Here is a 16,901-nt window from a genome sequence, read left to right on the forward strand (position 1 = left end):
TAATAGAGACATACCAAAAAAAAAAAAAAAAAAAAAAAAAGGAAAATGATCCTCAAAGCAGGAAAAAAAATGTACTGTAGGGGGGACAAAAAGAGGGGAGGAGAGAGATCCAGATAATAAAAACTATGGCTCAGAGAAGTTCAAAAGCTGCCTGGGGTCAGAGCTAATGATCTCATACACAGAATCACACAAATATTGTTAACAGTGAACTCTTTTTTTTTTTTTTTTTAATAAAAGAGTGAACTCTTAACTCTTCTAAGCACTGTAAACATAGGGACTAATTTAATCCTCATAATAAACTACAAAGTTTGTCACCATTAATTAGTATTAATCATCAGACATTATATAATTGATATCATCAGTATTAGTGACACCAATAATTCTACTGTAACTGCATTTTACAAATGGGTACACTGAGGCACAGAGAGGCCAAGTAACTGACTCTGGGTTACACCCCTGGTTAATTTTTAAACTCAGACAATTTGGTCTGAGAGTTTGTTCTCTTAACCATTTCCCTTAGTAGCAACCCCAGAGAACATTTCAAAGCAAAATTTAATCTGAGTTGAGTCTACTTTGATTAAATGCAATAATTTTTTATAGCTGACGTTTTCTCAGGGCTTTTTTTGTTGTTTTTTTGTCTTTGTTTTTGTTTTTTTTTTGCAAAGGGCTTATCCTCCATCATTCTGGAATCTCAGCCCTGCCGTTTACTTGCTGTATGACTTCAGGCTAGTCACTGGCTAAGTAAGCTTCAGTGTTCCCATCTGTAAAGCGGGGACATTCATCACTGTTGGAAACGTTAAAGCAGAGAACGTGTGTGCAAAATAAAGCCGGTAACGCCCTGTGCTAGGCCCATAATAAGCACTCAGTAAGTGTTTGCCACCAGCATTGTAGTGATTATTAATACGTCGCTAGCACTTCCCAACAACCATGCAAAGTAGGCAAGATTCATTATCCTCATTTCTCAGATGTGGAAACCTAAACTCAAAGAAAGGAAATAACCCGCCAGAAAGGAAACAGCCAGAATGTGAAAATGCCAGACTTGGGAAACCTTCCAACTCCGAGCCTCCTGCCCTGCTCCCAACCCTCAAAGCCACCCCCGCCCTCTTTCCCAGGAGGCACTGTTAAATGAGCCAGATCATTCTTCAAACAGGACTATGGAAAAATTCGAAGCAATTGGAAGTCCAGACTCAGGGAGAAGCCCTGAGGAATATTAAGAAAGTTTTCAAGGTGAAAATAGGTTTCTAGGTAGGGACAGAGGAGCAGCACTTTCCCTCGTGCAGAAGCAACTGCCAGAGGGGCGGAAGGGCCAGCGGCTACCCATTGTGATGAACTGTATCCAGGAGCCACGGTGTGGCTTGGCCTTGACTGGGGGAGGGGAGCGTCCCCAGGCTGGGAGGTGACGGCAAGTGGGAGCACTGTCATCGTACAGGTGAAACAGAGGAGTGCGTTCAATGTTGAAACACTGTCTAAAGTACTCAAATACGCCTATAAAATGGCATTCTGCTGGAGGGTTTGCTTTTTGGTTTTGGTTTTGTCTTAGTCCTTTGGTTTTCTGGAATTCTGCGTCTCGGTGCACTTGCTCCTGTGAATGCGTCCCACTGCGGTACCTGGGGCATTCAGTCCTGTGGCTGCAGGCAAAGGGCTGCGATGAGGTCAGTCCCTCCTCCAAGAGGTAAGATCCTAGCCAACTTCTTTAAGACCCAACTTCTTTGTCAATACCTGGAAGTGATGGGAAGATCCTGGGATTTGGAGCATCTGGGTTGGAGGCCAGCCCCTCCCAGAATGAAAGTCACATGCTTCCTCTTCCTACATTATGTGGAGGCTTCATCAATATTTTTTTTTCCTTTTAAAATGAAAGTTCTTGGGGCACCTGGGTGGCTCGGTGGTTGAGCGGCTGCTTTCAGCTCAGGTTGTGGTCCCAGGATCCTGGGATCGAGTCCCGCATCAGGCTCCCCGCAGGGCGTGTGCTTCTTTCTCCCTCTGCCTATGCCTCTGCCTCTCTCTTATGAATAGACAAATAAAATCTTTTAAAAAAGTGAAATGAAAGTTCTTATTTTGTACCTCTTAGTAGTAAGGAGCTTTTTAAAACCAACACATGCCACCTGCAGAAACTTAATCTCAGTAACTTTCCAATGACTTATTCAGCAAATTGTTATTGAACTAACTAAGCACCAGGCACTGAGCCCGGCAGCCCCGAAACAATAGGTAAGGGGGACTCCTCAGGCAATGACAACGAACTATCCCTTGTAGTTCTTTACAGCTTTTGTTAGCAGCTAAAGAGGCAGAGACACCAACTACTTTGGATTTCCCCATAGCACCTAGGACGGTCACCGGCTGAATTTAGGTGAAATCATGAATCAACCCGTTAATCACACACAGACAGTTCTGTAATTAGATGATATTCCACTAATGCCCACAAGGTGGAGATCTTGCTTACAGTTTACCCAGGCTGAAAGCACTGCAATCAAAAAAAAAAAAAAAATCCCAGAAGTTAAACCAAAAGATTAAAAAAAAAAATCAAATTTAATTTATTGAGCACCTATTTAGTACAATATACTAACTTACGTGGTAAGAGAAATAAAAGGTTGTTAAGAAATAGTATTCTCTGCCCTCTAGGTAACGTAGGGGTGAGGAGCTTACACAAAGCGGGAGGACAGTCCCTTTTAATGCATTACTACGTTTTGATGCCTCCGTATGGGAGTCACAGTCACCGGAGCATCAGATAAGGTCTATAAAAAAGCCTGATAGAGCTGTGTGGTGGGGAACAGATTCAACAAAGACTCCACACTTCAGCCAATATGGAAACACTTGAGGGAATACGGGGTCAGTGCTGGAAAGCTCCAGATGTGGTCTTTTGATGCTTCCCTTCAACCACAAACATTACGGTGTCTGCCCTATAACTCTGAACATTCATTCTTTGGAGAATGAAATATAATCAGTGCCAGCTGATGAGCTAATAAAGCTGAACCCCCCCCCCCATGTGCACCTGATGGGGGTTAAAGAGGGAAAGAAGCACATGTGAGAAAACAGATTTCCATCGCCTGCTTTCAGGAGGTGGATTCCTCCTCCGCCCCCAACCTTGCATCTTACCTGGGGATCTTGGTTTGGATCCCGGACACCCTCCTGCAGAGCGGGAAGGGGGCGGGGGGAGGCCAATTCTTATCCAAGAGCCTTCCTGGTGGCTGGAACTCAGAGGTGCTGGAAGACAGTGTGGTTTGTTTTGTCATGGTTTGGGGTTGTTGTTTTTTTTTCTCCTCCTCCCCCCCTCACCCCCCACCATTTATTTTTTTCCCTGAAACCATTAAACCAGCAAGTCAAACGTACTATCAGGATTTCTTTTTCATTTGAACTGAAAATCACATTTGGAAAATAAAGTGAGTGGCTAAATGACAGTGAGTTTTTTAAAAAACCGAAAACGCTGGCAACTTGATTTAAAAAAAAAAAAAAAAAGGGAAAAAATAATGAGCTTTCCTGATGGAGGGAAAAATCAGGTGGCACACGGCCAGAAGGCCGGAGTTTGAATTTTAGTTTGTGCACTTGCTAAGTCCAGCGTCCCAAGCAAACCTTGTCCACCTCGGTTTCCTCCTGGGCAGAATCATACTGTTTCTTGGTGAGAGGGAGGCCCGGACAGCGCTGCTGCTGCCCCAGGTCCTGCACCTGGCTCCTGCCCCAGCGCTGCTCCTGCCCCAGGTCCTGCCCCAGGTCCTGCACTTGGCTCCTGCACCAGCGCTGCTCCTGCCCCAGGTCCTGCACCTGGCTTCTGCACCAGCACGGCTCCTGCCCCAGCTCCTTCCCCAGGTCCTGCCCCAGTGCTGCTCCTGCCCCAGGTCCTGCCCCAGGTCCTGCCCCAGCGCTGCTCCTGCCCCAGGTCCTGCACCTGGCTCCTGCACCAGCGCTGCTCCTGCCCCAGGTCCTGCATCAGCACTGCTCCTGCCCCAGGTCCTGCTCCCGGTCCTGCCCCAGGGCTGCTCCTGCCCTAGGTCCTGCCCCAGGTCCTGTCCCAGGTCCTGCCCCAGGTCCTGCACCAGCGCTGCTCCTGCCCTAGGTCTTGCCCCAGGTCCTGCCCCAGCGCGGCTCCTGCCCCAGGTCCCGCACCTGGCTCCTGCACCCTGCCCCAGGTCGGATCCGGGGTTACCACGTTCTCACAGCCGCCAACCCCCGCCCCCCGCCCCGGTCCCGAGCTTGCGTTCCACGAGCGCGGGGACAGCCTGCGGGGGTTACTGCCCTGAGACCCGGCTCCGTGGATCGGCCTGGGTGTTGCAGGGCTTGCGGAGCGAGGTTTAATCCCCGCCCCCCCCGCAACCACCCCCCACCCCAGTCCCTCCGCAGAGACCGAGCCAGCACCCCCGGAGCGCACCCGCCCGCAGTGACCCGCAGTGACCCGCGGTGGTAAGCGCGCCCGCGAGAGGGGTGTCGGAGCAAAGCTGGTGCCACAGGGGGTGCCCCCCGCCCCCCGGCCGGGCTGGAGCGCAGGCCGCGGCCCCCCTTAGGCTGGGAGGCCGCGCCGTCGGAGAGCCGGGCGGCGGAGGGACCCGCGGAGGGACCCGCCCCGGCCCGCGCCAACTCCGCAGGCGGCCCGGCGGCCGCCCCGACCCCGACCTCGGCCCCGGCCCCGACCGGCCCGGGCTTGCGCGGCTCCCGCAGGCCCCGAGGTCCCCGGCCGAGGCGGGGCCGCCTCTCCCGCGCGGAAGGAGCCGTCGCCGCTTTAAGGGGAGGGGGGAGGGGCGGGGCGGGAGCGGCGGCCGCGGAGGGGGAGGGGAGGGGCGGGGAGGGGAGGGGGAGGGGTCCCCTCGCGCCCACGTGGTCCGGGCGCCTGTGAATCGCGCCCGCCCGAGGGTCTCGCAGCCAAATACAAAAGCGGCTGGGAAGCGGCGGCCGCGCGAGTTCCCAGCGCCGGGCGGAGCGCCGCGGCCGCGATGGGGCCGAGGCGCCCGCAGCCCCGCAGCCGCCACGCCGCCGGGCCCGCCTCGCCGCCGGGACCCGGGCGCCCGGGCGCGGCTTGAAGCGGCGGCGGCCCCCGCGCGGCCCGCGGGGCTCGGGCAGGAGGATGCGCGACGCGGCCGCCGCCGCCGCCGCCGCCGCGGGGCTCTGGCTGCTGGCGCTCGGCTCGCTGCTGGCGCTGCGGGGCGGGCTCCCGGCGCCGCGCAGCCCGCCGCCCGCCGACCGGCTCCCGCGGCGCCCGGGCCCCGCGCCCCGGCCCCCCCCGGCCCCGGCCCCGGCGCGGGACGCCCGCGGCGGCTCCCCGAAAACTTTCCGGGCGCTGCTCACCTTGGCGGCCGGCGCGGGCGGCGCGGGCGGCGCGGCGCGGGGGCCCCCGGGCGGGCGCGAGGGGCGCGCGGCGGTGCGCGGGGGCGTCTTCTGGAGCCGCGGCCTGGAGGAGCGGGTGCCCCGCGGCTTCTCGGAGGCGCAGGCGGCCGCGTGGCTGGAGGCGGCGCGCGGCGCGCGGGTGGTGGCCCTGGAGCGCGGCGGCTGCGGGCGCAGCTCCAACCGGCTGGCCCGCTTCGCCGACGGCACCCGCGCCTGCGTGCGCTACGGCGTGAGCCCCGAGCAGATCCAGGGCGAGGCCCTGTCCTTCTACCTGGCGCGCCTGCTGGGCCTCCAGCGCCACGTGCCGCCGCTGGCCCTGGCCCGCGTGGAGGCTCGCGGCGCGCAGTGGGCGCAGGTGCAGGACGAGCTCCGCGCCGCGCACTGGGCGGAGGGCAGCGTGGTGAGCCTGACGCGCTGGCTGCCCAACCTCACGGACGTGGTGGTGCCCGCGCCCTGGCGCTCCGAGGACGGCCGGCTGCGGCCGCTGCGGGCCGCCGGGGGCGAGCTGGCCAACCGCAGCCAGGCGGAGCTGGTGGACCTGGTGCAGTGGACCGACCTGATCCTTTTCGACTACCTGACGGCCAACTTCGACCGGCTGGTCAGCAACCTCTTCAGCCTGCAGTGGGACCCGCGCGTCATGCAGCGCGCCACCAGCAACCTGCACCGCGGCCCCGGCGGGGCGCTGGTCTTTCTGGACAACGAGGCGGGCCTGGTGCACGGCTACCGGGTGGCGGGCATGTGGGACAAGTACAACGAGCCGCTGCTGCAGTCGGTGTGCGTGTTCCGCGAGCGGACGGCGCGGCGCGTGCTGGAGCTGCACCGAGGCCGGGACGCGGCCGCGCGGCTGCTGCGCCTCTACCGGCACCACGAGCCTCGCTTCCCGGAGCTGGCCGCGCTCGCCGACCCCCACGCGCAGCTGCTGCAGCGCCGCCTCGACTTCCTCGCCAAGCACATTTTGCACTGCAAGGCCAAGTACGGCCGCCGCCCCGGGACTTAGCATCCCCGCCCCCGGCAGCCCCCCCGCACCCCGGAGGAGAGGGCGAGAGGCCCCCCGGGCCGGGGGAGGCGGGACGCGCGGCGCGGAGCGGGAAGGGCCGCCGCCCCGGCCACCGGCCAACGCCCAGCCCGTGGCCCCGGGCCGCCAGGAGGCTGAAACTTCTCCTCGGCTGCACCCACCTGCCCTGCCCCTTGCTCTCCATCTCGTGCTGTCTCCTTTCAAAGTTCGCGGAGGACGGCGTCTCCGGGGCGAGAAGTGGAACGTTCCCCCGGCCCAGCCTGCGGGAGGACGCTGCCCTGTGGCCGCACCGAGTTTGGATCCGGAGACACCCGCCGCCGCCGGAGGAGTGTGCACCCCCACCCCCACCCCGCCCCGGGTGGCCGGCCGTCTCGGTGGGAGATGCGTCCCATCCCTTGCCTCTCCCCCACCCCCACCCCCATTCCCTCTCCGAAAAAGGAAAACTTCTGTTGGAGCCGTTGAGCTAATTTGTGCGTTTCCCACCCAACGCTGCGCTGGTGGCCCGGAGCTGGGCTGTGACATCGGCTGGCGCAGCCCCCTTCCTGTGCTCTGCCTTTGTTCCGGCGGCGGCGTGATGGTGAGATCACTGTTAGGGGCTGGGGGAAGGCTCCCGGTAGGACAAAGGGAGCAGGACCTTCAGAACCCGGGGGGGGGGCGGGTCTCCGCTGACCCTGACCAGGTGCCTGCCTTGCTCCTAACCACATGCCCTTTGGGCCTAAAGCCTCCAGATTGCAGGACCCTCCGTCGGCTCCGAGTCAAGTAGTGGATTTCTCCCTCCCCTCCTCCCCTCCGACCAAAATTTTGACAATGATGATGTTCACCAGAAGCAAATGAGTTTCATGCACTTTACTTTGTTTTGTTTTGTTTTTTTAATTTTAGTTTTTTTTTTAATCAGGAGAAACTTTTTTTATTTGACAAAATTTGCCTTCTGTGTATATATGTGCATAAAGCGTGTTGTAAATATACTAAACAAACTTATATTTCAATAAAAGGGAGTTTAAAATTTAGAGAATTTCATTTCCGTGCTTTTCCGCTGTGGGAGATCACCGACGCCCCTCCCCGCTTTTCGAATTAGCTTTAGGGTTTCTCCCTTGTGGACGTGCTTTATAAAAACAAAGGATGCCTATATACCCCAGTTGTGAGGGCCGGGAACGTACAGGAATGAACAAAGACGGAGCGGTTTCTCTGCCCTGTTTGCTCAAATGAACCCTAGGGCAGGAAATTTCAGAGTTCAATAGAGAATGTGGGGGAGAGACAGGGAAGGAAAGTATTCTATTTCCTGGCAAATACAACTTTGATATAAAAGGATTTCACTGTACTATATTCCTGTATTAATCATTTGACAAATATGATAGAACCAGATGTGCAGACTAAAATATGACAAATGCCCCCTTTTTAAACCTAGCTGGTCACGTGTTGCACATTTTTTTTCAGCATGGTAATTACCATGCACCACATTATGTACAGATACTAAGCTGAGCACATATTGCAAACAGGTAGAGAAAGTCATAAATTAGTTGTTTCCTTTAATCCCCTGGCATAAAAAAAAGTCTCCTGGCATAAATTCCATCACATCCAAGAGATCATAATCTCCAACATCTGGACTCGTCCAACCCTCTTAAGAGATTGTCTTGGGTTTTTTTTTTTTTTTTCCAGGTACTAACTGCGTGGTCCCCCTCAGATCAGCCATGGTGAAACCAAGAAAGTGGGCAGTATTTTGTATGGGACCTTAGAATCCTTACATTTTGGGGACTTCAAACTTAGAGAATAGTTTTGGATTGTCTTAAGCTCCTGTGGAAAAAGAAAGGGATTTGGTCTGTGTGTTTTACAAGCCACTGGTGTTTTATCTTGACGTTTTATTTGATATCTGGGTCCAAATGATCTTGCCTATTGTCTTATTTTTATTTAATGACTCTTAAGGCAACTTTCGGTTACTGTAATAGTTATTTATTTGATATGCATTTGTAAGCCTAGGGTTTTATAGACTCCTGAAGATAATTGAATCTGTGGGCTCGCCTTCTCACTCCACATTACAACACAGCCTGTGTAATTTCACTATTTAATACCATCCTTACACTGCTGGTGACTTATGCTAAACCAAAACTTATTTCAACTGAAAAAAAAAAAAAAAAAAAAGGAAGTCCATAAACTTTGTGGAATAAGCCAGATTTTTTCCTTAGTACAGCCACAGAATGTTCTGATATTGTCTTTGTTTTTCAAGACCTTGTTCATGTGAGGCCTCTGATCATTACACCCTTCAAAAAGAAACATTTTCCATTTCTGACAATTAATAACTATGTGAGATTTGCTGCCTAAGTCAACCCGAGGCTGCTCCAAAAAAGGATATATAGCAACCTACCTTTTTACCCGGCATGCTCATCGAGGAAAACAATGAGCAGAAATAAGTTTCACAGACCACGCAGGAAATAGACCCAGAAGCATCAACACTGGTGAGTTCTGGGCCAGCAGCATTCCCTACATTCCTCTTAAACTACACTTCCAAGCCCAGACTTGACCATTAACCCAGAGCAAGAAACTAAGCATAATTTAAATGGCTCTTCTCAGATTCTTTAGTGAACCATATCTGCCTGTTGGAGAAATAAGTTTAATTACATGGTGGAGTTGGTAAGGGAACCAAAATTTAATTACAGAGAACAGGATTTAACTGTCGCTATTCCTCGTGGATAATCAGCAGGCTATGGCATGGAAAGATCAATTAAAGATTTGCCATGGTCGGTGAATAGTGCTAGAGCCAAATCATTTTTCAGATGAAAAAAAAAAAAAAATCCCAAAACTTTCAGACTGCAGCATGATGTGGAAAGAGTAATGGATTCTGCAGGCAAGCTATATTCTGAATTCTGTCCCTCACCTATTTACTTTCAGCAAATCATGTAACTTAGTTCCCTCATCTATGAAATGGAAATTCGATCAGAGTATTGTGGGATTTAATGTTAACCTATAAAACATAAGGGGCACGTAATAGGTACTTAAGGAAAAAAAAACACCACTTCCCTTCCTCTTCATCTTGAAAAAAGCCTTTTGCCCTCTTACATTCAGTAAACTTCTACCAATTTTCACCATCAAAGCCAAACCTAGCAGTTTCTAAGGTCAGATTCAGTTTTCAAAGTGTGGTAATAAATGAATTCGACAAAGTACCGAGGACCATCTCCCGCCACTATGCAAAGCACTGGATAAGGCCAAGGGCACGGGTTTGATCTTTACATGTGTCTGAGAGGGTGGTTTCTGGACCCAGGCAGATGCCTCACCCCAAAGCAGCTATCCTACAAATATATGAGGGTAATTTTTTTAGAGGTAAATGGCAGGCAGCCCAGGTGGCTCAGTGGTTTAGCGCCGCCTTCGGACCAGGGCCTGACCCCAGAGACCCGGGATCGAGTCCCATGTGAGACTACCTGCATGGAGCCTGCTTCTCCCAATGCCAATGTCTCTGCCTCTCTCTCTCGCTCTCATGAATAAATAAATAAAATCTTTAAAGAAAAATGATTAGAGGTAAATGGCTTGTTGCAGATCCATCATCATTTCTGGAAAGCATCAAAAAGTGATGAATCTTTGTAAGAACAATCCTCCTCCCAGTTCTTTCTGCCAAGAGAAAGTAGGCAGTTGACCTTTTCTCCCTGGATTTGACTATTGATTCATTCCTTTCGTCGGTGACATAGTTCTACACTATTAAGAGTATTCACTGTCCTGTCTTCAAATCAGAAAGAAAAACAAAGTATTTTAACACGTCTTAACTCTTCTCAACCTTCTGCCTACAGCTGCAGCTAGCAGAGTCCTCTAAGGCCTAAGGGTTCATTATGTGATTAAATGAGTACATATTTGTAATATTCTCAGAACAGTGCCCGGCACATAGTAAATGCAATTTAAGTGTGTTTGTTTCTTGGTGAGGGACATCATTTTCTCCTCTAAGTCAAAATCAGAGGCTCTCGGAGTCCCGGGCAGGATCCTTTTTCAGAATCCTGCTTTATCTTTGCAGTCATAGAACACTTTCTACATGCTTCTATTTTGGTTCAGGAAGACCAGCCAGGGTGCATGAGTCTGGCAGGAATTACCCAAAGCCCACAGTTGTCAGCTGGTTGTCTCCTTTCTGAGAATGCCTTCCATGTGAGTGGTCACAGGCACCCCCTCTTTTTCACAGGGAGGCTGTGATTCTGTTTTTCATGTGGCTCTTCAGCTCCAGGCTGCAGTGAGCTGTGGAATTTTGCACCTTCTGAGCTATCCAATAGTCGTGGATTATCCAAGCCCGGGGACAGATTATTTGTCCCTCCACACACCTGCTCCATCTCACTGATGCCGTATGGCATAAAGTTGGCAGAACTAGTAGTGAAGGAGAAAGGGGAGTTCGTTTGATCCAGAAGCACAAGAATTGCTCCAGAAGGGACTAGAAGGCCAGCGGCCACAGAGCAAGAGTTGACACCCCCTTCCAAGCAATCTTCCATCATTAGAGTCGAACATTAAGGATACTGGGAGTCAAGAGACCAAGGCTACTCCTGACTCACATGTCACTTACGAAAATCATTTCTCCCTTCTGGCTCCAAGTGTCTTACCTGGAACAGAAAGCGTTTGACTGATGACTCTCCCATTTTTTTGACCGGAATTCACAGTAAGGCACACACTTTACGTTGTGAGCCAGCATGGGCACACACACACACACACACACACAAAAGAGCAACGAAAGTTTCCCAAAACAGTCTATGCAAAATGCTTTTAATATTCAAGTGTATCCCATCCCTCCTCTTCCTTTACTTCCCAGTGTCAGCAGTGACCCTCTAAACTGATTTCATAACCCATCAGTGGGGCACAGTCTGTCCACTGCAAAACACTGGATTAGATGGTGATCCTTTCCAGCTTCGAGATTCCAGAGAAATTCCATTTATAACCAATTTACCACCTACTACAATTTTTCCCCAAAGGGAATACAGACTTTAATTTTGTATACTCTTTAAAAAACAGAAGACTGAAGCGTTTTGTTTCAAAATATAATTGGGAGAACTCAAAATTTTCCCCAAGTTCTGCTTATAAACACTTTTAAGATTCCCTGAATGTGGGAAGTAACTTGCAGTCTGTTCCAACCACATGTGAGCAAATAGTGCTGTTGTAGGGCTTCCAAGGGGGGAAAAAAATCCTTTGCATATCTGCCTTAACATGGCCCAAGGACGACTCAAGAGGACAGTTTCTTTTCTGTGTATTCATAAAGATCAGATGTAGGAGTCATAATTTTTTAATGTGACTGTTTTACCAATTTCTCTTTCTATGTCCTGCTGTGGGGGAAACTGCATTAATAAACTATGTCTCAATGCTGCCTCGCTGGAATATTTTTTCTCTGCAGGACTCCACCAAATATAGCTAAAGGAATGCTCATTTTATTTATCTTTTCAACTTTCTTTCCATTTAGGATACGTCTTCTTGACACTTTGGAAATTTTTCTCTTAACAGCACCTTAATGTGTTTAAGAGAATAGAGAACTAATTGTTCATTGAGTAATGACGACAACAACAAGAAAGAACTCTTTTTCCCCTCCTTTCTTTGGTGCCATATGGTACCTTTTACGGTTTTCGCAGTTATTTTACACTCTATCCAGAAAAATTAAGTAGCTTATGGAACTGGCATTTTTCCAGTACCAGCTTAGAGCTTTTACTTTGCTGAGAAATTGTGGGTTAATAATAGAGAAATGTCACTTTTAATTTGATGGTCCTACATCATGCATTATCTCTGCCTGCTTACACCCTCCTCTGAATGGTTCTTTTAAACGCTTATAAAAGAATTTGTCCCCAATCTACAAACAGCCTTTATGGATAAATAAGGTGAATGGGTTATGACCACAGCCATGATCTTTTTTTCTTTTTCTTTTGTGATAAAATATATGTAACACAAAGTTTGCCATTTTAACCATTTTGATTGTGTAATTCAGTGATATCATGTCGTCGATGTTGTACAACCATACCACTATTACCAAGTCATGTTCAGAACGCCAGACAAAATCTCTGTCATCATTAAGCAATAACTCCTCAACCTTCCTTTCCTCTGGTAACTTCTAATCTGCTTTCCGCCTTTATGAATTTCCCTAGTCTAGATTTTTCATGTAAGTGGAATCATCCATCATTTGCCTTTCTGCGTCTGGCTTCTCTCACTTACACAGCCATGATCTTGGTCATGGAGGCAACATGATAGAATGTAAGCAATACTATTTGGGAGCTGGCAAAACTGGATTTGAGTCTGGTTTCCACCGTTTCATAAATAGCCCTAGACTCTCAGAGGGGTTGATGAACTCTTCATTTTTCTCACCCAGAAAAAACAACGGGAAGAGTAGATAGTCTCTAGAATTCCTCTCAGCTCTAGAAAAATGCCGTGGTTTTATGTACAGCAACTCTGTAAATGAATTCCATCCCTAATTTCCAATTTCTTTTCTCTTGAAGGTTCGATGACTTTTGAAGTGCCTCCTAAAAAGTTCCAGGTCATGTGCTAGGACTGTGGATCCAGTGGTGAGCAGGATAGGTGAGGTGCTTGTCTTCAAGTTGCCTAGAGTCTACTGAGGAAGCTGGAACATTACCTAGCAGAGATAATATGTGATCTATGCTATGACAGGGGAAAATACTATAGACCACGTAACTGGACTTTGTAAGCTGCTCTGGGGGGAGGTCGAGGAAAGCTTACAAGTTGTTCTTGGATTTGTCTTGGAATTTAAGGAAGTCTTGAAGATAAGGAAGCTACAGAAGGAGAGATGTTTATAGCAATGCTGAAGATGTCCTGCTGACAAGATCACAGGAAGGTTTGATCTCTAAAACTTGTCTTAGAGGGTTGAGGGAGTCCCATGTTAGCAGTTCAAGCTTAAGTATTTTTTGTTTTTTGTCCTTGCAGCAGGGATGGCACCTTCTTTCTGCAATATGACATATATTTAAACATTAACCACCCTGAGGTTGGGTTCATGGACATGGATATGCTGCAGGAATTTATAACATGGGGAAATTAACTTCTGTCAATAATAACTCCTTTTTGCTGAAAGAATATGAACAAATGAGTCTTTGTGTTGGGTATTTTGCAGCAAATTAGCAATGATCACTTTGGATTGAATATTTGTTTTATAGATGTGTAAACTAAGGTTCAAAGAGGCTAAGGTCAAACACGCAGGGCCGCTGCTCCAAGACAGACCTAACACCGAAGAGTAGGTTGTACCTTTTAGTTTTTCCCCTTTGGTCTTCCTTTCTTTTTCCATCCCCCTCTTTTCCTTAATACTGGTCTCTTGTAATTGCTTTCTTTTAAGATCTTCTCTTTGTTTTTGGTGTGTCTTATAATCTCATGATGTATGTAGATGTGGATTTATTTTTGTTTTTTTCCAGTAGGAACGTGATATGTTTCTTAAATCTAATGAGTCTTTTTTTTTTTCAGTCTAGAAAAATCCTCAGTCATTATCTCTTCAGATATTTTATTTCTTTTACTCTTTCTATTTTCTCCTTTTAGAAACATTTTTAGGCATGTGTTAGGTCATCTTTTTCTATCCCCCATGGCCCAAATTCCAGTACATGTTTTTCATCTCTTAATCTTTCTACCCTGCCCTCAAGGTAATTTCCTTAGATTTGTCTTCCAGTTCACTGATTCTCTCTCCAACAGCAAGTATCCATTCTTGAAGTTTTGTTTTGTCTTATTCAATTCAATGACTTTATTTTTACTACCAAAAGTCCTTTCGGTTCTTTTTTTTTTTTAATTATTTTTAAGCAATTTCTACAACCCCTCCCCCAAACCCTGAGACCACAATCCTGAGACCAAGAGTCACATGTTCTACCAACTGAGCCAGCCAGGTGCCTGGTTTTGGTTCTTTTTTTAAAAAAATAATAAATTGCTTTTTTTAGAGTAGTTTTAGGTTCATAACAAAATTAAGCCAAGGTACAGAGATTTCCCATACTCCCGACTGCCACACATTCATAGCATCCTCATTTTCACCATTTCCAAACCAGAGTTTCCTAGCAGACATTTCCCACCAGAGTTTTCATGTGTTATAATTGATGGACCTACATTAACGTATCATTGTCACCCAAGGTACATGTTTACATGAAGTTTCACTCTTGGCGTTATATGTTCTATGGATTTAAACAAATGTATAAAGCCATGTATTCACCATTATAGTAACATACAAACATATAGTTTCACTGCCCTAAAAATCCTCTGTGTTCTGCCAATTACTCCCTCCCTCTCCTCTTACTTCTGGCTACTGAGCCATCTATTGTCTCTATAACTTTGTCTTTTCCAGAATGCCATATTGTTGGAATCACACATGTGTAGTCTTTTCGGATTGAATCCTTTCATTTAATAATATGCAATTAAGGTTCTTTCTTGTCTTTTCATGGCTCTATAGCTCATTTCTTTTTAGTGCTGAATAATATTCCATTGTCTGGATGTACTACAGCTTATTTAACCATGCACCCACTGAAGAAAGTCTTGGTTGCTTCCAAGTTTTTGGCAATCATAAATAAAGCTGTTATAAATACCCATGTGGAGGTTTTTGTGTGGACACAAGCTTTTATCTTCTTTGGGTAAACACCAAGGAATACAACTGCTGCATCATGTGATAAGATTATCTTCACTTTTGTAAAAACTGCCAAGCTGTCTTCCAAAGTAGTATTCAGTTCTTTTTCAGACCTTCCCATTTTTTAATGTTTGCTGCTTTTCTCATGTTTTCAAGATGTATTCAATCATGTAAAAGTATAGATTTGATTATTCTAGCATCTGGGTTTCTGGGATGATCTGATCCTATCGTGTGTATGTGTGTGTCCTGACTTTTGTACATATAAGGTTGCCATGTAAAATTTAAACTTAAACTTTAGATAATAAATAATTTTTTACTGTAAGTATGTTGCATGCATACTTGAGATATGCTTGTAGAGAAAATTATTTTTTGCTTATCTAAATGTAGTTACCTGGGTATCTTGTTTTGTTTTGTTTCCTAAATCTGACAACCTGACTCACAGAAACCTTGTATCTTGTAATTCTGCTGGAGGGTAAGCTCATGTTCATCCAGGCTTTTACCTTTGACGCTCCCATTTTGTTTGGATTGAACATATGTCCTTCCCAAGATATTTCATTTCCTTGTGTCAGGTAACCAGGGTAATAGGCAAAACTGGCTCACTTTTATATTAATTATTTTGCCTGGGAGTTGAGGTCCTAGATGATAGTATAAATTTAAATACTAAACATGTATGACAACAGGAGGAGTCTTCCCAGAGACTTTTATTTTCCCCAATCAGAGTTCAAGTTAAGACAAGCAATCTTTTCTCACATTGTCTTTGCATCCTTTGAAGGATGGAGTTTTTTTGAGGGCCTTAGCTTTATGCAGGGTGTTGGAGAGATCCAAATTCCCCACCCATCCACCCCCAGTTGGAGCACATTAAACCCAAATTACCTGATTACAAAGTTCACACACACACACTCACACACATACATACACAATCAGGGCAGCCCCAGTTTCAGTTCACACCTATCACTCTGATTTTGAGTCTCTCTTTGTTTTGGCCCCCTGGGGATTTTCCTTACATTTTTATGAGCTCAGCTATGCATTTAAAAAGATGTTTGTTATATTTTATAAAACATTTATAGGAGTTTTATAGAAGGAAGGTTTTTAGGTCATGTAGTTCGCCTTATTGCTGGAAACAAAGTCCACCTGAGCTCTTTCTAAACCCTGCTGTCAAATTCTGCTTGCAATACACTGGCCCTTACTTGGGGAGTAAATGCCCTATTTGGTTATTCAGAGAGTTTTCCCCACAGTGGAGACATTTACTTTAATAGGATTTGACCTGAAATAATCTATGAAACAAGTGACCCAGGAGTCAATAACAAATTCTGTTCTGTTTGCCACTGGCAAGTTTGAGATAGAAGTCAGGAAAATGATTAAAAGGGAAGAAGAAAGGAAAGGATTGGGAACAAGAAGACAGGGGAACGGGGAGGGGTTGTTAAAAAGAATCACATGTGGTAGAATGGCCAAGGGGCAGCCCTTGCCTCTGGAACACCCGGTGCTCATATTGACCCTCAATCTGCATCAGAGCAAAAAAAGCAATGCCACATTGAGGCAAAAGAGCTAGGGCCTCTGCAGGTTACATTTGGGATTAAAGAAAGGTCAAGTAACTTCAGGGAAAATTGCTTTCCATCTGCAGTCACCCTCCTGCCTCCATCGCAGCTCCCAACTAGGCAAAGTCCGGCCCTTACTACTTGATCTTTGCCTGCTTGACACCAAAGACCAGACTCTGCCTCATGAAGAAAACAACACGTTGGCCACCACAGGTGAACCTCAACCTTGCGCTCCCAGGGGCAGCACATTCGGTTTTATCATTTGGTGAGACCATCTCTAGGGGCCCATTAGCAACATCAAAATGCTAATGAGGAAGAGGGCTGGGCACCTTTGACTTCCCAAGGCATCAAGCTAATAAAAGATGTCCTCCAAAAAGGTGCTGAATGGCTCTGTTTCCCTCCAGGTGTTGGCAGTGGAGACCTGTCTAGTTTCCCTTTAATACATACTCATGACCCAACTCCACAGAAAGTATGTACCCTTTCTGATGCTATGATCCTGGGTGCATGA

The 16,901-nt window shown here is 47.9% G+C and overlaps 1 protein-coding gene and 2 long non-coding RNA genes across 3 annotated transcripts; 2 read left to right on the forward strand and 1 right to left on the reverse strand.

Moving 5' to 3' along the window:
* Positions 1 to 195: 195 nt before the first annotated feature.
* LOC140612899 (uncharacterized) lies at positions 196 to 4,239 on the reverse strand. Its single transcript, XR_012014010.1, has 3 exons — positions 3,565 to 4,239; positions 3,091 to 3,198; positions 196 to 2,002 (listed from the first exon to the last, which is right to left on the reverse strand). It is a non-coding gene; the product is annotated as an uncharacterized lncRNA (long non-coding RNA).
* LOC140612902 (uncharacterized) lies at positions 3,843 to 15,303 on the forward strand. Its single transcript, XR_012014014.1, has 2 exons — positions 3,843 to 4,389; positions 12,754 to 15,303. It is a non-coding gene; the product is annotated as an uncharacterized lncRNA (long non-coding RNA).
* On the forward strand, positions 5,048 to 7,334 carry FJX1 (four-jointed box kinase 1). The gene has a single exon (XM_072792015.1). The coding sequence runs from the start codon at positions 5,048 to 5,050 to the stop codon at positions 6,302 to 6,304; it is 1,257 nt and encodes a 418-aa protein (XP_072648116.1). The 3' UTR covers positions 6,305 to 7,334.
* Positions 15,304 to 16,901: the final 1,598 nt, after the last annotated feature.

The sequence above is a fragment of the Canis lupus genome, chromosome 21 (genome assembly GCF_048164855.1).
Source record: "Canis lupus baileyi chromosome 21, mCanLup2.hap1, whole genome shotgun sequence".
In the NCBI taxonomy this organism is placed as follows: domain Eukaryota; kingdom Metazoa; phylum Chordata; class Mammalia; order Carnivora; family Canidae; genus Canis; species Canis lupus.

Bases quoted from the DNA above. Each gene is read 5' to 3' on its own strand.
- FJX1 (XM_072792015.1), top strand. From the start codon at position 5,048: ATGCGCGACGCGGCCGCCGCCGCCGCCGCCGCCGCGGGGCTCTGGCTG.